The sequence below is a fragment of the Neoarius graeffei genome, chromosome 9 (assembly GCF_027579695.1).
Source record: "Neoarius graeffei isolate fNeoGra1 chromosome 9, fNeoGra1.pri, whole genome shotgun sequence".
NCBI classification, from domain to species: Eukaryota; Metazoa; Chordata; class Actinopteri; order Siluriformes; family Ariidae; genus Neoarius; species Neoarius graeffei.
In genome coordinates this window covers 49,601,242-49,625,308 of record NC_083577.1, presented here as the reverse complement: position 1 = coordinate 49,625,308, position 24,067 = coordinate 49,601,242, and the positions used below count along the sequence as shown (strand labels likewise).

General features: G+C 41.4%; 1 protein-coding gene across 1 annotated transcript in view; it reads right to left on the bottom strand.

The window, feature by feature from the left end:
- slc49a4 (solute carrier family 49 member 4) overlaps window positions 1-24,067 on the bottom strand; it is a 106,011-nt gene that overhangs the window by 24,884 nt on the left and 57,060 nt on the right. The window contains exons 5-7 of the mRNA XM_060928743.1: window positions 17,029-17,137; window positions 4,388-4,455; window positions 1,829-1,956 (exon numbers count right to left, since the gene is read on the bottom strand). Of these exons, the coding sequence (XP_060784726.1) occupies window positions 1,829-1,956; window positions 4,388-4,455; window positions 17,029-17,137 (305 nt within the window). The remainder of the gene's footprint in view (window positions 1-1,828; window positions 1,957-4,387; window positions 4,456-17,028; window positions 17,138-24,067) is intronic.

The following is a 24,067-nucleotide window of genomic DNA, read 5'->3' as shown; positions in this document are numbered from 1 at the left end:
TACATCATGTCTAATCTTAAGGCGGATAGACTACAAAAGCAGAAGCTGAGGAATCTGAGGCTACAGTAGGCAAACGCTCATGGTAACTGGTCAGTTGAAAATTTGAAAAGCATCACCTGGTATTTTTACTTAATCCTCAACTGCGTTTACTGGCACAGAACTGCTTCTCACTGAATGTTTTTTTGTTTTTCACTCCATTCTGTCTAAACTTGAGACTATAGTGTATGAAAATCCTAGGAGATCAGCAGCTTCTAAAATAATCTAACAAGCCCGTCTGGCATTAAAAACCAAGTTATGGTCAAAGAGATCACTCCCCCCCCCATTCTGAGGTTTGATGTGAACCTTACCTGAAGCTCTTGACATGCATCTGCATGATTTCATGCACCATACTGCTGCTACAGGATTAGCTGATTGGAGAATTGCATGAATGGGCAGCGGTACAGGTGATCCTATTAAAGTGGCTGGTGAGTGTATAGTCAGTCTTTTCTTTTCGTGCACTTGATTTATGCAGTGTCTTAGCAAACCGTCATAAATCTACGTAACTAATAGAGAGACCCTCTTACACATCAGAAAATGTCTAATTAGCCACAAACATTTCAGTGGATGTGAAAGGTCTTACCATGAAAATGCAAAACAATTTACAACACAGAAGAAATATGTATTGAGAAGTTGTATTATCTGAGGAGTTGCAAATGATGTATGGGCCTAGACCTTCAGTTACATCAAACAGATGTATTTCAGACAGTGCTGTTCTGCATGTCAGTGGGCTACTAAACCCTCCATGATGGTTATGCTCCTCAATATAAACCAAACAAGAGTAGGGCATTTACTGGCCGAGAGTACGCAGTGTGCATTTTGGCTGCCGCTTCCCACCGGAGCTTTTTATTTTTATGCTTGTATAGTTTGATTTTTTTTTTAATTATTATTTTTTGAATGTTTTGTCCACTGGTTGTGGTGTAGCTCCAGACCCAGCTTTGGGCGTTGGTTCCCTCCAGGCCTTGGTCCGCCATGGGCGACACCTGTGCTCCTCGGTATGGACTGCAGTCAGCTCGTTGCTCTTTTAACATCGGGGTTGTCCAGCGCTCTGTGCGGTGGTGCTTCTGTGCTTGGTGCAGTGTTCCGAGCAATGTTGCTCGGTGGCGTCGCTTTGGCTGTGCAAGTAGTTTGGGACATACCAGAGCTCTGTGTGGTGGTGCTTCTGTGCTCGCTTTGTGGATCCATGGCACGGTGTTCTGAGTGATGTTGCCCAGTGGCATCACGGCAGCTGTGCAGGCGAGGTGGGATTTATCTTCTTGTGCCTTTTGGTGAGACTGTGGGCAGCTATGCCATTGGAATTACATCCTGATCCTTTTTTGGTGGACTCCCCCCATTGTAAAGCGACCTTGGGTGTGAGAAAGGCACTATATAAATTGAACTAATTCTTATTATTGTTATTTATGAGGCCTGAAATAAATACTGTTTATAATTAGAAACACAATCCAAGTACAGTGAGCAGATTGTGATTTTTAGCATGTTTACCAGGTGGAGAAAACCCAGTTAGCTCAGAGTGGTGTCAATATTACAGTGAGAATGCTGATTAAAGAAGCAGGTGCCAAGCAAGAGATGATTATGGACGTCCATGTTTGAGCTGGCTGATTTGAGAGGCATATGTTCATATTAGAGCTGCTTGTGTGAAGTTCCAGTCCTAGCTTCCCATCACTGAGCTAGACCTAATGATCTCTGGCTCAGCTCTGTCAGTGCTTCCACTGCAGTTTGCATTTGCTGCTGTTTGCCACTTTCTCACCTCCACACAATACTGCAGACAGAGGTCTTATTTGTTCCAGATTACCTTTAGTGGAGGGCAGATGAGTGAGTCTGGTCAGACAGGTGAGTGTAAACCAAGTGGCTGCCAGTGAGGCTCCAGCCAGCATCAGTACTGCAATCAGCTTCAGCATTCCCCGGATAGAATCCGCAAACCTGCAACAGGAACAAGAACTAAAATAAGAACAATTTATTTAAAAAAAATAAAAAGACACTTTTTTTTTTTTTGGCTCTCAGCAAATGCAGTACAAACCCCTGAGAGATGTCATATCTGGTAGCATTGCCAGAGACGCCCTAGTTAAATTGACTCACAACTTCAAACACACATGAATGTATCCGGGTCACATGCCGTCAGCATAGACAAAGTTCTCCCTCCATTGCTCAGACTCTCAAATTTGAATTAGTACCTCTTATGTTTAGATACAAGCGTCTCCAGGATTTTTCTCTACAACGCAGAAATCTGGTGGGGGGAAAAGCCCGAATTAAAATAAGTTAATTATAGACGGACATAAAATCCATCCTATAGGACTATAACAGTTCATACTATACGTGGCAGAGCAGGGGCATAAAAGTGAGAAAGTGCAAGCTGAATTACAGAATAAAGATCCAGCAGATGGTAGTTATTGAACAGCGTACTCTTACAACATGCATGATGTAGCACCACTGTAATGAATAATGTGAAGGCTAAATATGTCCACGCATTGGCTAAGGTGATTGTACTTCAAGTCTTAATATTCTGCATGATGACGAGAAAGCCATCTTGCTGGATTGGAATTGCAGTAAAATACAACTTCTCTCTTTGCAATCTGCTACATGTTCACACCAAACTGAAATTTGCTCACATCTTAATTTGGTAATGCATCCATTACCAAATTAATGGCACCCACCAATGACCGACTGCCATTTTGTGTTCTAATGGCCTTGAATGATTCAGTAGTTGATATCAGCATTTGTGCAAAGCATTGTCCGAATAATGAAATAGTTTAAGGTTGTTTTTTGGGGGTGTCCAGGTCACTCAGTCTGTCTGCAGAGGAAACATTCGTAAATTATGCCATATGAGAAATAATAAGCTCACTTGGTGGGCAGGACCAAAACAATTAAGCCAAGAACCATATATTTACTGAACTCCAGGCATGGTAATTTCTCCTCCTCCTGGTTAATAGAAACAGAAGTTTTAAGTTTAGCTTACCATTGATTGAACACGCTTCAGGTTGGTAATGGGACACTGCTTGATGGATGGCTTTGGGCGTTTCCTTTTAATAACAGCAGTTTTTCTCCTTGCACAAGCGGTCGTGAGACAATTAAAAAGTTGCAGGACTGTTCATCGAGCTTCTCAGTGTGCTCTGTGCTGCTCTGAACTACCTGCTAATTGTTCATCTGTTCGGATGAATTCTGCCATGTCGGTGAACAAGGACTTTCCTTTGAAGGGGACAGGATCTATTAAAAGCACCTCTGGAGCCGAATCAATTAAAATGTGCGGTCATCACCTTTGGAGCTCAGTGTTAATGCAGCCATTTTTCTACAGCCAGAACATGGCCCACTGGGCTGGGTCGGCACAGCGAGACTGGGGGGATCTAATGACTTAGACACATTCATGCATTTGCATTATGATTCATGTCACAGGAAAAAGCACTCAGGCCTTGTACACTGTAGCTCATGGAGACCCGTTAATGGCATATCGCCCTGAAAATGATCAGTAATGGCACCACAAAGGAGAAGGCTGCCAGAAGGAAGTACGAGGGGCATCTGTTGCTTCTCTGACGCCTCCCTCATGCACTCCCAACAGAGCATTCATTTAGTCCTCACAGACGCTGCATTTTCACACATAAGCATACACACAACAGAGGAGAGCCAATCAGCAGGGCATCTGGCTTCTTTAATCACACTCTCTGACTCCCTGTCCAAGCTGCTGTCCACTGTTTATTTGAAGAACAAGCTGATTACGAGCATTTCTGAGGGTTGTACTTTGCCCTCCAGTCATTAAATGGTGTAAGCTCTCGATCATCGTTTGCTACTAATTGTACTGCTGCTCCAGCACTAACCCTCAGACCAAACAGCTGGCAACTGATTGACAAAGGAGTTATGCACTCATTTTCTTAATTACAACTTTTTTTTGAATGCTGCCATTGCCTAGAACTGCTGACTGAACCTAGCCAAAAAAAAAAAAAAAAAAAAAAGGTTTATTCATCAGTACTAGTCAGATCCCATCCTTCCTTGTGTGGACAAAGTTCAGTCTCTCTGCACTAGTGCCTATCCATCAGGCTTTGCAGCATGGCCATTTCATTAGCATTTTCAGCTGCTGTTCATCACAAATGTGATTTTAATAAATTACATGGGAGAGGATGAATTAGTTGTGAAAGCTGGGAGAATCCAAATGGCCGGGGGGGAGGCATATACACTTTACAAAATGGTGACATAGACAAAACAACAACACCTTTCAAGGTTGGTGAATATACAGCAAGGAGTCATTTATCTCTATACAGCACTGACTCAGGAGATTCAAAAGAGATGCTGTATGATGTACAGAGCTACTTTACATAAACCTGAATTAACTCACTTCTGCTTACTGCGAGGTGTTGGTGCTTACCTTGCCATGGCTATTCCAAACACACAGCCTCCAAGGATGGACCAAAAGCCTATCCATCCTGCATCTACCTGTTAAAAAGGAAGAGAGAGGGGGACGCAGAGAGGAGGGGGGAAAAAAAAAAGAATTATTCATTGCTTGTGATGCAGAGGCTATGCTCATTGAAAAAAAAAAAAAAAAAAACCCGGCTGCCGAGTGAAACAGGGTGCCTGTCTGAGAGAACATGTCAATCAGGTGGACAACAAATTGCCTGACTGCATTCTGTTATAGCATGCATGACTAGAGAGCAAGCTTTAAGCAGAACATTCTGCTTTGACTCCAAAAGATCTCATGAATCAGACAGACAGTGCAGTGATGGGCACAGCAAAGGTGGTGGTGGTGTTGTATCAGGGGCTGTATTTCAAGAAGACAAAATACAACCTAGACAAACAAATCACAGAGCCTCTCCAAACCAAAAGGCTCAATGTGACATCTGTCAAACTGCCCAAGAAAAGTAGCTAAAGGCACTAAGCTCTCTGTAACTAAGGAATATGATACACTATTTTCCAATGTACTGCCAATCAAATCAAGTCTGCTCCTCGGACCTGCCTGATCCATTCTGATGCCCCATGTCTGGTTGGAGTCTCATCACATCGCTCCTGTGGAGGACGGCCCCATATGGACAGTTGAAAGTCACACCTGGAAGACGCTCTGGACACTTACAGTAATGCTTTGATGGCTGAGGACTATAGCTGACTTGCTAACTTTAGGACTGCAGTTGTCATGAACAGTTTTGCACTCAAGTTTCCATAAATGAAAAGGAGTTAACACATCAACGAAACTGACTTCATGTTAAAACTGTTAATGTTATAGTCATGTCTGTTGCCCAAATGAGGATGGGTTCTCTTGAGTCTGGTTCCTCTCAAGGTTTCTTCCTCATGTCGTCTGAGGGAGTTCTTCCTTGCCAACATCACCACAGGCTTGCTCATTGGGGATAGATTAGGGATAACATTAGCTTATGTCTTAGGTCATTCAAATTCTGTAAAAGCTGCTTTGGGACAATGTCTATTGTTAAAAGCGCTATACAAATAAACTTGACCAAAAACAAAAACCCACCACCCTTCTGAAGGATGTGCAAATTCTTCTCATTCTCTCAACAGACAGATCATTAGCTGCCTTCACACGTTTGGGTTTTCTCACAAATTCAAAATGCTACTTCATTTCAAGGTTAGTGATGTTTACACTAATTAGTCAGGCAAATATGAAACATTTCAAACTCATTTAGCTGCCAGAAAGCAAATCCAAAACAGTTAATGTAGAGAAAAGAAGTAAATTAATCGATATATGCTAAGTGGAATGAGAAGATTAGATTTGTGGTGTGTTAAGTGTAATTATACATTTTTAAGCATGATCAATAATCAGGAAATGAGTCCATGAAGCACGATTTAAAGCTGACGAGTCAGGCTCTTGGTACACGTCTGCGTTTATAGCCTCTTAGTTCTTAAAATCCTTGGGGCAAACAAACATTGCATCAGTCCTGGAAATAAGTGCTCTCTCTCGCAAACCATTAGAGGAAATGACTTTAAAATGTTCAGCTGCATTTTTAAGCCTTGACTGTGTTTTTGCCAGTTTTTAACTAATCATGCCTCGTTTTGTGCTCATCATATTAAACTAAATGCCTTTCCAAGGGCAAAAGGTGCGTCCTTATATCAGAGCTTATAACAGTCATTCAGGAACTGACCACATTTTGCGGATTACACCGGTTGAGGATTTGCTCTTCAAAAATTCAGCCACGTCTACTCTTTTCTATGGACTTTGTCCACTGTCCATTCAGTTTGACTCTCGGAGCCAGAACGATGTCTGGTTCTGGTCTAAATGTCTGTCATGGTATGGGACAGTATGCAGGTGGAAACCGGTTAATGGCACCTGGTACTGATTTATCTGGACACTCTAAAGGAAAACATTTTTCTCAGCACTTCCATCTCACTGCTCACATGTGGAAAACTGAAGTTTAGGGAGAGCACAACATTCAGTGGAGCAAAAGTGTACGCATCCAACAAGGCCTGCAGAGATACAAGGATGGTGTATGACATCTGTTGACCTTGTTGTTACTGCCAAACTCAATCCAGGCTTGAGGTGAACCATGGTTGGTTGACTTGGCCAGAATTGCAGCAATAGATAGTTTTCACATGACGTCACAGAGTCGGGGATTCCCTGGTGGCGGCCATCTTGCGGGTCAAGTTTACCGTACGGGTCACTGAGCACACATTGTAACACGCGAGTACAAAGTCTTCAAAAGAACCCAAGCAGGCTATTTAAAGCTAGCAATGGTGCACACCTGTTGTATTCACGGCTGTCGTAATAGGTCAGATGATTACGTCAAGCGGAGCTTTTATGGAATTCCCACTGTACGGGAGCACGAAGGCGAGCAAACAAAGAAACTCAGCATACAAAGGAGAAATCTATGGCTTGCGAGAATCAACCGCAAGGATTATCAGCCTTCCAAACACAGCAAAGTCTGCTCCGATCATTGTATAAGTGGTAAGTTGTTTAAATAAACAAATCAATTGTGTTTAAGTTTGTTTTTGGAAACCAAAACATCATGTGAACAATCTCTGGAGAATGCCTAACTGGAACCGCTGAGTGTATGTTTACATTGTAATGTACACTTAATATCGCTCGTTTGTCACATTTCTATTTGAAACTTGTCACTTCACTCACGCAAGGGTCATTTTTGAAAAACATTTTAGGTCTATTCTGTATGATTTGATTTGTGTTTGGGATGCAAACAGCGCGCCTTTTGGCGGATGCCGCCTGAATCGCGCAGATCCGATTTTTTTTTTTTAGGGGGGGCGTTGGAGTGTCTGATTATAATTTCAAAGTAAATTCTGTATTAAAATTACTAAATAAGCAAATCCGTTACAGTCCATGAAACAGGAAGTATAAGGATGAGAAAAAAACAGTTTAAATTGGAAAGCTGCGCACATTTGCGCAGCCCGAGCGGTGTGCAGGACTGCGCAAATGTGCGCAGCTTTCCGATTTAAACTGCTTTTTTTTCTCATCCTTATACTTCCTGTTTCATGGACTGTAACGGATTTGCTTATTTAGTAATTTTAATACAGAATTTACTTTGAAATTATAATCAGACACTCCAACGTCCCCCCTAAAAAAAAAAAAATTATATATATATATATATATATATATATATATATATATATATATATATATATATATATATATATATATGATCAGCACGATTCAGGCGGCATCCGCCAAGGCGCGCTGTGAATATATAAAAGTTGTATATATCAGACAGCCTTTAAAGTTTGATGAAGTCAGTTTCAGGCTTTGGAGCAGGCTTTGGCAGCCCTGCATAGTCACTTGAAAATGCATCTTTGTCCACTTCGTAGGGGTCAATTCCCCCAATCAAGGCCAGTTTGGCTGCATACCGTTGTCGTGAGATGTCGTCTAATGCATCTATATACTTATGTTCGCTTGATTTTGCCGACATTGATCTTTATTTTAGAAAACTGACTATATAACTTCATAAATTCGTCTGAGATAACGTAGCCGGTAATGGTGATGGTCCGTTTTGTTTGCCCCGCAAGACGGCGGCTGGGGGCGTTCCCCGGAATGCCGTGACGTCAGTGAAAACTATCTATAGGGTGGCCAGTTCCTTTCTGTGCATTCACACCTACAGGAAATTTAGATTTGCATGTCTTTAGACAATGGGGGAAACCAGAGCACCCGAAAGAAACCCCCGCAGGCATTGGGTGGGGGGAACGACACGTGCAAACTCCACACGGAAAGGCCCCCATTGGCTCACTTGCTGTGAGGCAACAGTGCTAACCACTACACCACCGTGCACCCCCCCGTTGACATCAAAGAAAATAAAAAATTCATAGTGGAGTTCACATGATGCTACATTTAATCTGTACATGACTAACGGAGGTAAAATACCATATGGTCAAACACAAAGGATCAAAACAAATGTACTCTCCATGCACAGCCTACTTCATTTTACATGGTACATCTCTCTCTTCTTATTGAACGTTAGTTCTTTTGAAAGAACTTTGAAAGGTCCTCTCAATACAAGTAGCCATAAAAGCAGGGGACGCTTCAGGTGTTTGCAACATGAATGACAATCATAATGGGAAATGAGGCTTAAAAGTGAGGTGCATGTCTAACAGCTGCATGACATAAAAAGAGGACAACGTGCTTCTTTCTTGTTTGATTTCTTGAGATGCAACACCTGTCTCGTACTAAATTTCAACAGGTCACGGTTACACACAGGATGCAGAAACAGGTCTCTCAGACTGAGACAAAAACTGTTTAATCCTGCAGTCTGTACGGTCAGATGCAAATCTGAAGAGGCTGGGGAGAATCAGAGACGCTGTGATGGAGGACTCTTCTCATTAAGCTGTAGAGCTGTTGAACGTGGGGTATTTTGGCAAACATGCAAATAAAGGAGTCCCTTACACGTATGTTTGATTAGACACTGCCATGAATGGCTTTGGAGATTCTCTCCCCCAAGGCTATAATTTAGATTGTTACAACAACTGATCTAAAGTTTAAAAAAAAAAAAAAAAAAAAGTCTATTAGCACAAATCTGCCAGGTTTTAATGAGGAGGTTCAGGAAGGAAAACAGTTTTAGAAGACAGTGCTGTAGACTCCCAGACACTAACAGCACATGTACACCCTGGGGTTAATTATGAATCAAAAATCAATTTTGGACGAGGAAATTGTATTTTTGTGCATTTTATCTGGATCACAACAAAAATCATTCTCAACACGGCAAAAAAAAAAAAAAAGAAAGAAAGTGAAGGATGTCAATACGCATTATTGCAAAAATAACTGCAGTCTAAAAACACCCTCCTCCACTCTCAGACTCTACATACTGACGATAGGTATGGTGTAGAATTATCCTGCTTTATGAAATACTCAATTCATACATTGTTCTGCAATAATAATTTTTTTTAAATATATCTAGTGCTGCTTGGTGGTTAAAGAGCCCCAAAATCACAAAAAGAACAACTTTATTACACTTGTGAAATTCCTCTCTGCATTTAACCCATCTGAAGCAGTGAACACACATACGTGAGCAAAATGAGTGGAGACACACATACCCAGAGCAGTGGGCAGCCATGCCAACAGCGCCCAGGAAGCAGTTGGGAGTTAGGTACCTTGCTCAAGGGCACCTCAGCCCAAGGCCATCCCATATTAACCTAAATGCATGTCTTTGAACTGTGGAGGAAACCCACACAGACAACATGCAAACTCCACACAGAAAGGCCCTTGCTCGAACCCAGAACCTTCTTGCTGTGAGGCGACAGTGCTAACCACCATGCCACCCAAAGTTGGGACGGTATGTAAAATGCAAAGGGGGGGCGGGGGGGAGAAAAAGGGTGATTTCTAAATTGACTGACTTGTATTTCACTGCAGAAAGAATGAACCCAAGATATTTCATGGTTTGTCTGGTCAACTTAAATTTCATTTGTTAATATATATCCATTCCTGCATTTCAGGCCTCGAACTCATTCTGAAAAAAGCTGGGGCGGGGACAATTTAGGGCTCGTAATGAGATAAAACAAAGATGTGATTTGAAACAGGTGATATCAACCGGTGACTGTAATCATGATTTAGTACAAAAATCAGTATCCAAGAAAGGCCTAGTCTTTGAGGAGCAAAGATGGGCCGAGGATCTCCAGTCTGTCAATAAATGTGTGAAAAAAAAATTATTGAAATGTTTAAAAACAATGTTCCTCAAAGAAAGATATGAAGGGATTTGTATATTTCCCCCTCTATGGTGCAGAATATCATTCAACAATTCAAGGAATCTGGAGGAATTTCGGTGCATAAAGGGCAAGGGCACAAACCTAAGTTGAACACCCGTGATCTCGGATCCCTCAGATGGCACTGCATCAAGAACAGTCATTCATCTACAGCTGATATAAACGCATGGGATCAGGATTACTTTTTTGTGGACCTTTGTCAAGAACTACAATATGGAGTTACATCCACAAATGCCAGTTAAAGCTTTACTGTGCAAAAGGAAGCCTTATGTTAATTGTGTCCAGAAATGCCATCAACTTCTCTGGGCTCAGAGGCATCTGGGATGGAGCATCACACAGTGAAAATGTGTATTGTGGTCAGAAAAATCAGTATTCCAGGTCTCTTTTGGAAGAAATGGACACCATGTGCTCTAGACCAAAGACAGAAAGGACCATCCAGACTTTTACCAGCACCAAGTCTAAAAGCCAGGGTCTGTCATGGTATGGGGTTGTGTCAGTGCCCTTGGCAATGGTAACTTACACTTCTGCCATGGCCGCATTAATGCAGAAAAGTACATTGAGATTTTGGAGCAACATATTCTGCCTTCAAGACGACGTCCATAGCTGCCAACATTCCGAAATTGTAAATAGTAATACAAGGTTGGGTACTGAGTCTTGGTGGGGGGGTCGGGGGGGCGAAGCCCCCCCGCCGCCAAAGCTTTCTAGCAAAACTACCCTGAAAAATCACACCAAAACAAAATAGTTTGACAAAATTTATTCTACAAACTAAACTATCATCTTACATTAATTTGCAAAGTTCTTTTCAACAATGGAAACAAATTTACCTGGAACTAGAATACATACATCCAAGCAATTTGGCACAGATCAAACATAAAAGGAACCTCTTATAATCAACACCAAACATAATGTCTCAAAACATGCTTGGCACAAAGTGAAACAGCTAAAAAAAAAAAAAAAAAAAAGTGTGAATTTCAACTTGCTTCTTAACATGACTACAAATCAAATAGAACAGAATCAACAACACACCCCGGGCATCAAATCGTGCCCGCCAATCACAACGCAAGGTTTTTGTTTGGATTCTTTGGGCGGGCTTTTGCAGGAGTGACGACAAGGCTGCGCGACGCTGGAGAAAGCGCTAGTGAACAGCGCTCGTTTGACTCTGCTTTGGAATCAGTTTTAGAAGAATTAGGAGTTTTCGTTGAAATATGAGCAGGAAGAGGCTCTCCGCTCATTCCATGATCGCTGAATCTTCACCAAAACACTCGACGCTCCAATGGTGTCTCTCTCCACATGCTGTTTGTTTACCCCATAGACATATAAACATAGACGCTGCATTGAGCTGGTGGCCCGTTGCTGGGATACGTCAGAGTGTCCGCCATATTGGATGTGGCAAATCTTCCCCGTAAACCAATGCAAGTAAATGGACTAAACTTCATAAAGCCCCTTTCTACAATAATATTTAACTCGATGCCTTTTATTCACCCATTAAGACACGCGTATATATTTGGGAAACAAACAGGCATCAAAACAACACACAACTTTTAATGTGATGTTATAAATATAGTGTGCGAAATACCCTGTACACTGCAAACTAGTGACAGATACGCGATAGATAGCTCAGGTAAGCTAATCCGTCAGCATACCGTAGCAAGCTACCAAAACCTGAGGCCACAATAACCAACCTACAAGACTGAATATGATAAATGATGGAAATAGTGGAAAAACTGGAAATAGTGAATGAAAATAAAAATGTACCGTTTTATTTATTGAGTCACCACACAGACCTACTCTCGTTGAATAAAGTGAGCTGAATGACCGCCAAACTGAGTTCGGCCAGGTTCTAACGTGATACCAAAACAAAATACATCACCGATTCCTTCACATTCAGAAAGGTTAAAAAAACATTCATCATACGTTCAAAAACGTTCATCATAGTGTGGCACTGTATTATCCAATTCTCACTGCTTATAACTCTACACCTACCCGGTGGAGATGAACTGGGAAACTGAAGACTGAAGGAACAGTATTGAAAAGCATTTTTCCAGTCTCACCTGTGAAAGGTAATCCCATGTGATCTCGTTTGTATGGTAAACCTGTTGGTACAGTTAAACGCAGCACATGAATGAGGCATCTTTATTCTCGGCTACTGTCTAGACACTATACCAGAGATGGTTGAAGAATCTCTACTTTGCCACATCCAATATGGCGGCGAGGATGACGTATGATTCTACGCAGAATGCGGCATCTATGTTTATATGTCTATGGTTTACCCTCCCGCACTGCTTTCTGTCGCTCTGACTACGTCACAGTCACTGTTGTGCTGATTGGTCAGAGCGTTGGCCTATACGCACAGAGACAGTTTGAAAGACAACGGGTTCAAATACGAATCCCACCGGTGATAGACTTTGAAAATGACCCATGAAAATTGGCAAAATCGTATTTTATTGTAGTAAATTCGTATTTTCGTAATCAAAACGACAAATCGTAATAAATACGATTTATTCGTAGTAGTTGGCAGCTATGGACGTCTTTTCCAAGAGATATTTCAACAAGGCAATGCCAAACCACATTCTGCACACTTTAGAAAGGCATGACTGTGGAAGGAGAGGGTGTCTGTCCTCATAAGAGAACGTGTGGCGAATTTTGAAACAAAAAAATATGACAATGACAACCCAGTACTCTTGCACACCTTAAGACCTGTTCACAGGAAGATTGGGACAAATTGACAACTGAAATGCTTCATCACTTTGTGTCTTCAGTCTCTAAACATCTTTTAAGTGCTGTGAGAAGGAATGGAAACATTATAAAAATGGTAAATGCTTTACCGTCCCAACTTTTTTGTAGTCAGGGTTCCAATACTTTTTCCATATTCAAATTTCCAGACTTCATGGTACATTTTTCAGACCATATTTGACACCAGAGAACAAATAACTAGAAGTTTATTATTTAAATAAATGATTTTAAAATCCAACTGTTAATATGCATGTTACATTATGAGCATGTATGCTAGTATGTTGCCAAATAATTGCCAAAAGCAAGCAACTACTGATCTTGTATTCTTTCAAAGGGCCCAAAATTTATCGTGCATCCCTGTGGCAAGGTACTGTAGTTCATACAAAATCAATTAAAACCAAACCCAGACAAGTTCAGTGGACAGCATTTTAGTCAAGCTGCAAAGCTACAACAATGCAGTGTTATTCTGTTTCCTGCCATGTCAATTTGAAAAACTAAACTGATAACTTCTACTTGTAACAGTAACAGGGGGATGTTGATGTACAACTCATCAAAAGAAAAGGAAACAGAAGTCCATTGACTTTGCATCATTAAATATTAGATGGAGTATAACTTTACCGTAAACACTGTATAAACACAGTTCAACAAAGAACTATAAATAAAGTCAAATGATAATTTACAAAATCATACATCAAAGGAATGCATTTTGAAAACTTAACATAGAACTGAGAATAAAATGTAAAATCATTGGTCGCAAAAAGTTTACAACACTCTCCCCCTTTGTCTTTTTATATCCCTCCTTCAGTCATAAGCCCATACTCACAAGTACACACACACACACACACACACACACACACACACACACACACACACACACCAACAACAAAAAAACGGTAGATCAGATTGCAGGACGTAGTTGCGCTCTTCTAGGGGCGTCCGGGGGCATGCTCCCCCTGATGCATCGGGGGAGCGTAAAATGGTGCATTCTCCTGCATTCTGTGTGCCATATTTGAAGAAAATTGATCCTCAAATCGCACAGACACACTTCACAAAATGCTTCTCACCTTGCCTCAATGCTTTGATGATCTGACAAACAAGTTGCCTTGAACTTACCGTTTTTGCAAAAAAAAAAAAAATCCCCCCCCTTTTGAAAAATGCATTATTCATGATCACCAAAGCTGTGCCTTTTTTTTTTTGGACAAATATTGGAGCAATTTGTTATAATTTGTGACCTCATTGCCAAGTGGCTAGAACTAGAACCAGTGGAATGGTGAGACAGAGCGATACAATTTAGATTCAACATCATTATCGCACCATTCTACTGGCACTTGGCTTCTCTTAATATGACTAATGTTATATACTTGTATCTCCTGTGCTGAAAACAGCTGAAACAAAATCAGAAGAGTGAATTCTACAGTGTTCACTGATTATTTTGTAAATGTGTGTTTTTTGTTTTTTTTTAGAACTAAAATCGGTAGGTGGTATTCACCTCTCAAAATCGGTAGGCTACCGCATGAATCGGTAGAGTTGGCAAGTATGTAAGCAACGGCAACACAGAGGAAGCCAGTTGCATCCTGCTGCAAGGATTGGTTGAGTGACAGAGACGTCCATACACACACGTTCAAATATGAAGATAAAACATTGTAGTAAGACAGATATCAGACTTGTGCGAGTGCACCATACACACAAATAAGTAAGGGCAACTGTGTTCCCACACACATCTGTTCTAACTAACACACACACACACACACACACACACACACACCGAGCAAGAGAAACACTGTCAGGCAGATGCACAAATACACAGAGACAAACATACACACATTGTTCACGCCTGGGGGCAGCCCTGCAACACTGGCAAAACTTTCCAGCTATCAGAAAACTTACAATTACCCATTGGTAGTGTTGCAATGTGCATTCATGCCGATTATTATTATTATTTTTTAAAGTTCTGTACAAGTACTGTAGGCCCAACGTGCTAACGTTAGATAGGTCACTGATGGCAGATGCCACAGAAATCATCTCAGAAAAATCACGCACACGTCTTGCCTTGTTTAAATTAAATGATCTCAAACTCACTAGTTTGAACGTTGACTTAATTTTATACAACCCCGATTCCAAAAAAGTTGGGACAAAGTACAAATTGTAAATAAAAACAGAATGCAATAATTTACAAATCTCAAAAACTGATATTGTATTCACAATAGAACATAGACAACATATCAAATGTCGAAAGTGAGACATTTTGAAATTTCATGCCAAATATTGTCTCATTTGAAATTTCATGACAGCAACACATCTCAAAAAAGTTGGGACAGGGGCAATAAGAGGCTGGAAAAGTTAAAGGTACAAAAAAGGAACAGCTGGAGGACCAAATTGCAACTCATTAGGTCAATTGGCAATAGGTCAATTGGCAATAGGTCATTAACATGACTGGGTATAAAAAGAGCATCTTGGGAGTGGTAGCAGCTCTCAGAAGTAAAGATGGGAAGAGGATCACCAATCCCCCTAATTCTGCGCCGACAAATAGTGGAGCAATATCAGAAAGGAGTTAGACAGTGTAAAATTGCAAAGAGTTTGAACATATCATCATCATCTACAGTGCATAATATCATCAAAAGATTCAGAGAATCTGGAAGAATCTCTGTGCGTAAGGGTCAAGGCTGGAAAACCATACTGGACGCCCGTGATCTTCGGGCCCTTAGACGGCACTGCATCACATACAGGCATGCTTCTGTATTGGAAATCACAAAATGGGCTCAGGAATATTTCCAGAGAACATTATCTGCGAACACAATTCACCGTGCCATCCGCCGTTGCCAGCTAAAACTCTATAGTTCAAAGAAGAAGCCGTATCTAAACATGATCCAGAAGCGCAGATGTCTTCTCTGGGCCAAGGCTCATTTAAAATGGACTGTGGCAAAGTGGAAAACTGTTCTGTGGTCAGACGAATCAAAATTTGAAGTTCTTTATGGAAATCAGGGACGCTGTGTTATTCGGACTAAAGAGGAGAAGGATGACCCAAGTTGTCATCAGTGCTCAGTTCAGAAGCCTGCATCTCTGATGGTATGGGGTTGCATTAATGCGTGTGGCATGGGCAGCTTACACATCTGGAAAGACACCATCAATGCTGAAAGGTATATCCAGGTTCTAGAGCAACATATGCTCCCATCCAGACAACGTCTCTTTCAGGGAAGACCTTGCATTTTCCAACATGACAATGCCAAACCACATACTGCATCAATTACAGCATCATGGCTGCGTAGAAGAAGGGTCCGGGTACTGAACTGGCCAGCCTGCAGTCCAGATCTTTCACCCATAGAAAACATTTGGCGCATCATAAAACGGAAGATACGAGAAAAAAAGACCTAAGACAGTTGAGCAACTAAAATCCTACATTAGACAAGAATGGGTTAACATTCCTATCCCTAAACTTGAGCAACTTGTCTCCTCAGTCCCCAGACGTTTACAGACTGTTGTAAAGAGAAAAGGGGATGTCTCACAGTGGTAAACATGGCCTTGTCCCAACTTTTTTGAGATGTGTTGTCATGAAATTTAAAATCACCTCATTTTTCTCTTTAAATGATGCATTTTCTCAGTTTAAACATTTGATATGTCATCTATGTTCTATTCTGAATAAAATATGGAATTTTGAAACTTCCACATCATTGCATTCTGTTTTTATTTACAATTTGTACTTTGTCCCAACTTTTTTGGAATCGGGGTTGTATTTTAGAAAACAAAGTAGGGGCAATAGTTGGGAAACAAATTTTTCCAAGCTTTATTTTCATTTTTCCATACTTATTCAGGCCTGGAAATGACTAAAATCAAATGTCGTACTTTTCCATACTGCGTAGGAACCCTGTGTAATGTGCTGCAAGAATCTAAATTGAAATAAGTGTTTATTTTGGGAAAAAAAAAATACATGAGGTAAAACATCAATAATGTGCTGGTGTATTGTTTTGAGTGCAATGCAGGTCAAATATTATTTACAAATTGTTTTCAGTTTTAATTTCAACATACCGTCCCAACTTTTTCTGATTTGGGGTTGTGGGGGGGGGGAAAAAACCGCTTGGATTAGTCCCATTCATTTAAAATAACTCCGGTGTGTGTTCATGTTGAAGTAATGCGTTTTCTTACCTGGCTAACTTCGATGGGAGTCAGAATCATGTCCAACACACCAGACCATCCAGCTACAACTCCTGTAGGTACTGAATAGGCAAGCGCGATCATCAGGAACCTCATGTTACTATAACAAGAAGAAAAAAAAATTATATATATATATATATATATATATATATATATATATATATGTTTCTGCTTATTCAAGTGAGAGTAATATGTTCCTTGAATCTGAGAGTAATATTGTAGCATTTATATTCTGAATTTATAAATGTGAACTCAAACAGCTCTCACGCTCTCTCCTTCTTTAAGGGATATTGCATTTTGAATTAAATGTATAAAGTGCAAATGTTGTGTTGACACTTCTGAAGTCAAACAGCTGAGAATATAATTAATAATAAAAATACACAAACATCCATTATACTTCTAATCACATTTTGAATATACTGTACAATACAACACTTCTCCTATTGGTCCTTTCAGACAGTTTGGACAAATACTGTATTTTGCCTGGCCATCGCCAAGGAGCAATATAATTTTAAAGATTTCTGTGCATTACCTTTCTGACAAGATCAATCAATAAATTATTGAATCGAACATGACTGAATAAACACTTTTGCTACTCTTTCACAAAATCGTGCAAAAATAATTAGCTCCCACATGGCCTTCTATATAATTCATTTCAGCCATTTCAACCTTGTCACTGCAGAGAGACTCCCCCTTTTTTTTTTTTTAAATAAATCCCAGCAGCATATAATGTGGGGGAATAATCCATCCGCTCTGTCCATCCGTCTGTAAACATTTTAGTTTCCGGAGCATAACTAACTATTAGGATTTTTTTTTTTTCACAAGACCTGACAGTTACGTTAAGTGATGAGAGGAGTTGTGCTTTTGACATTTTGGGATTTCTGTGATTATTTTTTCCCGTATTTCCATGGCAACCAATTCAACTTAGGAAAATTTGGAGTGGGGCTTCATGTGAGGGCCAAGGGGGATACATCTCCTGATGACTCTTGCTCTTATTGCAACTCAGCTGTGCAACAGATACTAATAAAATGACTTCGGATGCCCCTTTACACTGATGGTTAGATGGCTGATTTTTAGAGTACGTTTGACAGATTCATGATAACCTTGCTTCACAATCATTCTAGACAAGATGGCTAAGGCACTAGTGTTCAAACTCTGGGTTAAGATGTTCAAAATACCCTTTATTCTTTGTAACTTGAGAAGGAACTGCAGCTTATTAATTGGCTCTACACCTCCACCTTATAATGCTAAATTCAGATCATTTTTGTTTCTGTAAAAATAAATAAATAATATCCTGGTAAGGCAACGTGTTTCTGGAGTGATTTTCTGTAAGCAGATTTTGGTCAAAAGTACAGTAGTATGATAGTAAGCTGTGATTTAAAAAAAGGTTTAAAAACAGCCTACAATTGAGTTAATTGATAACACTACAACATAACCAAATATTCATTCATTTTCCCTTCACCTTTTCCTGTTGGGGGTTGTGATAATAACCAAATAAGTTTATCCCAAAATACTTCACTGGTTTGCAGTGATATTTTACTCTAATATATTTTATGGCAAAAGTCTTCAATATCCTTTTCTTAATGGTCTCTTGAGCCTAAAACAGCTGATTCAGATAATCATTCATTCAATAAAGCTAAAGGAGATTATACATACATACAGGACACTTTTTCGATGGAATAAAAACATGTATTCTATTCCCTTCTATCAGGTTTCATTCATTTGGTTTGATAGCATGCAATATTGTTAGCATATCGCTTATCCGACGTGTATTACACATCACTCTACCCAATGGAGAATGAGCGTTGAATATGGTTGTCAAGACAAGCACAGCAGGAAGTGAAATGCTGTGTGAGGGAAGCTAAGGACAGCTACAGGAGAAAGATGGAGCAGAAGGAGAACAGCAAGAGGGAGGTCTGGGAAGGTGTGAAAACCATCACAGTCCACAACACAAAGACCAGAGTCGGGGGGGGGGGGGGGGGGGGGGGGGGGGGGACAGTGGAGAGGGCAAACGAGCTGAATGACCTTCAACCGGGTTCAACCAGCCCACGTCCCCCTCCCCCTCACTGCAGCCATCTCTCCTTCTTCCCTCAACACACCTCCCTCCCAGTCATCGCAGCAGCCCCCTTCTCCTCCTCCCCCACCTCAACACAGACTCCTCCATACATCACTGCAGACCAGGTCAGAGGTCAACTGAGGAAGCTTCACCCCAGGAAAGCAGCAGGCCTGAACAAGGTGTCCCCCCCGACTACTGAAGACCTGCGCTACATACATACATACATACAGACATACATACATACATACATACAGACAGACAGATCTTCCTATGGCAAAAGCTAAATAAATAAATAAAAATCTGATTAAGACATTGGAGCGGCTCTTCCTCAGCCTCCTCAGACCCCAGGTGCAACACGCCCCAGGACTGTCTGCAGTTTGCGTATCGGGCAGGTGTTGGTGTGGAAGATGCCATCCTCTACTTGCTACACCGAGCCCACTCACATCTGGATAAGGGAAATGGCACAGTGAGGATCCTCCTCTTGGTCTTCGACTGCCTTAAATACCATCCAGCCCCTTATGCTTCAGGACAAGCTGAACAGGATGCAAGTGGACCCCTGCCTGGTCACCTGGATCTCCAGCTACCTCACTGACAGGCAGCAGTACATCAGGCTGAAGGACATCACGTCTGACACTAGGGCTGAATGATATATTGTTATTGTATCTATATCTAGATATGAACATTCAAGATATTAATATCGAAAAAGCAACGATATAGATTTCCCCTCCCCGCGCTCACCCTGCATGTACAGCTCTGGCAGTCACAACAAACATTATTTTTACGATTGCCCTTGAATGCACCGCTAAGGCCAGCCAACCACAAACCTTATTTCATACTTGCTGTGGATCGACAGCTGAAACCAACCAATGACAAAACATAGGAGGGTGGGAATGAGGGAGACGGAGACCGACGCGCACACACTACAGACACAGCGGGGAAATTAAAAAGAAAGAAAGAAAATGAGTGCGGAAGATAATGCGGCCGGTGGCGGTGCAGAATCTGACTTGGTGCCAAAACATAAATCTTCCTCCATTATTTGGAGGTATTTTGGATTCAAAAAGGACGATGTTAACTAGAGTGAGGTGTTGTGCAGGTCGCGCTTAGCAAAAATTGTGATGAGGCAAGGTAGCACAACAAACATGTTTCACCACCTGAAACACCACCATTGTGTGCTGCACAAAGAGTGTATGACAATGAGAGAAACACCAGGGACTTCTCAGTCATCCCAAAATAAGCCAAAGCAAAGTTTGATTGTTGATGCGTTCAGTAGCGTTACACCGTACGAGTCAACGTCCACCAGACAAAGAAATTACAGACGCTATAACATACCACATTGCAAAAGACATGGTACCTGTGTACACAATCTCGAAAGAGGGCTTTTTAAAAAAAAAAAAAAAAAAGGTTCGGACGCTGGACAAGCGTTATAAAATACCATCAAGTGGCCATTCCGAAACTCTATAATGAGCGCAAAATGAATGTTGAATCCGAGCTCCGTGAAATCGATCGTATCGATATCGAGATATCTGGCATGAATATCGAGATATGGACAAAATTTCATATCGTTTAGCCCTGTCTGACACTGTGATTAGCAGCACTGGAGCACCCCAGGGCACGGTGCTGGCCCCTCTTCTCTTCACCCTGTACACTGCAGACTTCTGCTACAACTCGGAGCTATGCCACATTCAGAAGTTCGCCGATGACACAGCCATCGTGGGGTGTATCAAGGACGACAGAGAGGAGGAGTAAAGGAGCCTGGTAAGGGACTTTGCCATTTGTTACAACAGGAACCATCTGCAGCTCAACATCTCAAAGACCAAGGAGCTGGTCATTGACTTTGGGAGGTCCAGACCAAGGTCACGACCAGTTCTGATCGAGGGAGTCGAGGTGGAGGCTGTGGATTCCTACAAGTACCTCAGGCTGTGGCTGGACAGCAAGCTGGACTGGACTTGCAACACCAACCACCTGTACAGGAAGGGACAGAGCAGGCTATACTTCCTGAGGAGGCTGCAGTCCTTTAACATCTGCAGGAAACTCCTGTGGATGTTCTATCAGTCTGTGGTCACCAGTGTCCTATTTTACACCATGGTGTTCTGGGGGGGCAGCACATCCAAGGAGGACACATCCAGGCTGGACAAACTGATCAGGTGGGCTGGCTCTGTGGTCGGCATGAAGCTGGACTCTGTGGTGATGGTGGCAGAGAAGAGGACTATGGACAAACTATTGAACATCATGGACGATGCCAGTCACCCTTTGCACACCGTCATCAGCAACCAGAGGAGCCTGTTCAGGGACAGAATGCTCCTTCCCAAGTGCAGGACGAACAGACTTAAAAACTCCTTTGTCCCTCATGCCATCAGACTGTACAACACCTCTCTGGGGGGCAGGAGGGGTAACAGGAGGACAGGAAGGAGCAGTAGCCTAGCCTAACAATAAGCAATACCGGACAATGTGCAATACCTCTCCTGCTGGACTTTTTTCATCTCTTTTTTTTTTTATTTTTGTATATGCAAATACTTAATTTATCTAGAAGTTTTCTCTATTTTCTATTCTCTGTTTATCCTGGAATGATGCTGCTGGAATTTTTAATTTCCCTGAGGGAACCCTCCCAAAGGGATCAATCAAGTTATATCTAATCTAATATGACGCCACACGTCGGAGCTGATGTGAATACTCAATGAGAAAGTTTTCTGCTACACATGCGCAGAAGCATTCCTTTGTTTGCTGGCGGCACCCGTAGTAAACGGTCTTAGTGAACTGAAAATGCCATAAGATACGTATGATATGTAAAACTTCCGCGCTAGCGAGTGACTGTGATCATTTGTAAACAAACATGGCTGCCAGGTTTGTTTCGTTAAATACAGAAGATTTTGAGAGAAGTTTGAAAGAGAAAGACGCGTTGAACACCTGAAAGGAATGTATTATTACAACAACAACAGGATTTTTTTCATGGTCTATCACAGGGGTGTCCAAACCAGGGCTTTGAACCAGAATTTTTTTCCTATCGGTTCGTTCCGAACAGAAACGGAATTTTAACGTTTCCGGTTTTGGGTTCCACCATTAAATAGACGTTCCCGAACCGGTTAGAACAAAAAAATTTCGTTCCCGGAACGGTTAATTACGTTCCCTGTCAACTGTTTAACAAATGGCTATAAAATTATGTCTCTGTCTCATCCAGCTTAAGCCAAATGTAGGCTAATTCTATTTCAACCTTCATTAAATAAGACAAGAAATAATTCAAAACAATTATTATTTCAAATGTTGGCGATTTGGATTCTCAGTATGTCTTCCCATCTACACAAACAGAAAAAGTGCCAAAAATGAAAGATAATTCGGATAATTCGTTTAGTGTGTTACCAAAGGCTAGTCAGGCCCTATAGAGGGCTACCGCATGACGTCACCGCGCCGCAAGATTTTGTTAGGCGCCATATTGGAAGACCAAGTACACATCTATGCAAGTACATACATACATAAAACAAACTACACCTGAAATGTAGCCAGGGCCGGTTCTGCCCTAATCTGGACCCGGGTGCAACATCGCGCAACCCCCCCCCCCCCCCCCCCCAAAAAAAAAACAAAAAAAAAACAAAAACACCAGTCTAAATCAGGACAACCATCACATAACTATAAACATTTTATATCAACTATTTTAACTAAATGGGCTATAATCAATAAGCCTGCAGGCAGCCACGGCGGGCTGCCTCAGAAAAGTAACCATTCAATGACACAACTGAAAGCCTGCAGCCACAGTGGGCTGCCTCAGAAAAGTAACCATTTGTCCTACCTTAAAACTCGTTTTGCATTTTCTGCCTCCTTTTTTGTATTTTCGACCCTCTGTTTATTTTCTTTCCTTTTCTGAAAACCCGATTTGTGTCCAGACATTTTGTTCTGCTACCAACGAACTAACTCGTCAGGTCTCGGCTCTCGAGCCCGCGATGATTCCCGTGGGAAGGGCAACAACTGATACATTTTTACAAACAGCCAATAGGGAGGTTACAACGTTCAGGCTCTTCTTTGCTCAGACACTCAGTAATGCACTTACTCACTTATTATCACATGGAGACATGATAGTAGTCCACCTTCCCGCTCTCTCCATTCAGTCAGCGAACGTCACACAGGAAGTGAACCCCAGCGGGTCATAGAAACTTGCGCAGGAGAAGAATGACTATTTGTAGGCTACAGAAACTTTGAGGAACAAAATAAAAACCGGTATTAACCGGTTACCATTATTTTTAATAAGCGTTTCTGTTCCGGAACATAAAAAATAATAAAGTTTCTGGTTTCGTTTCTGTTCCATGTGAAATAGAAAAAGTTCCCGGTTTTCGTTTTCGTTCCTTGAACCGGTTCAAAGCCCTGGTCCAAACTGATCCATAAAAGGCCGTGTGGCTGCAGGTTTTCATTCCAGCCATGCAGCAGCACACCTGACTTGGCTCATTCAATCAACTGAACTGTCTTCACATAGTCAAATACTTGCAGCCACACCCACCCTTGATTAAAGGGTGGGTGTGTCAGTTGATTGAATAAGCCAAATCAGGGTGCTGCTGCATGGCTGGAATGAAAACCTGCAGCCACACGGCCCTTTATGGATCAGTTTGGACACCCCTGGTCTATCAGATATATTCCATTCAGCTAGCGTGATATTGAACGAGTCTTTGACTCGCAATTTTAATTAGCAGTTACAAACTTATAACTGCAATAAATAAGTCAAAATGATTAAAATCTCAGTTTTCCATCGAAGAGGAATAATTGATGACTTGGATTCTGAAGGAGTTTGAAGATCATTTTGCTTTTCGTAATATTAAAGTAATAATCAAGCCCAGGCAACCATGTTCAATAAAACGGCACGTGAAAACAGAAGAAACACCAACTGGCCACAGAGAGACTGTGTTGAGAGAGAGTGAGCAAGCAAGAGAGAGGGGAAAGAAAAGAAAAACCAAGCCCACAGGATTGTAAGGTATGCCCATTGTCACCTAATGA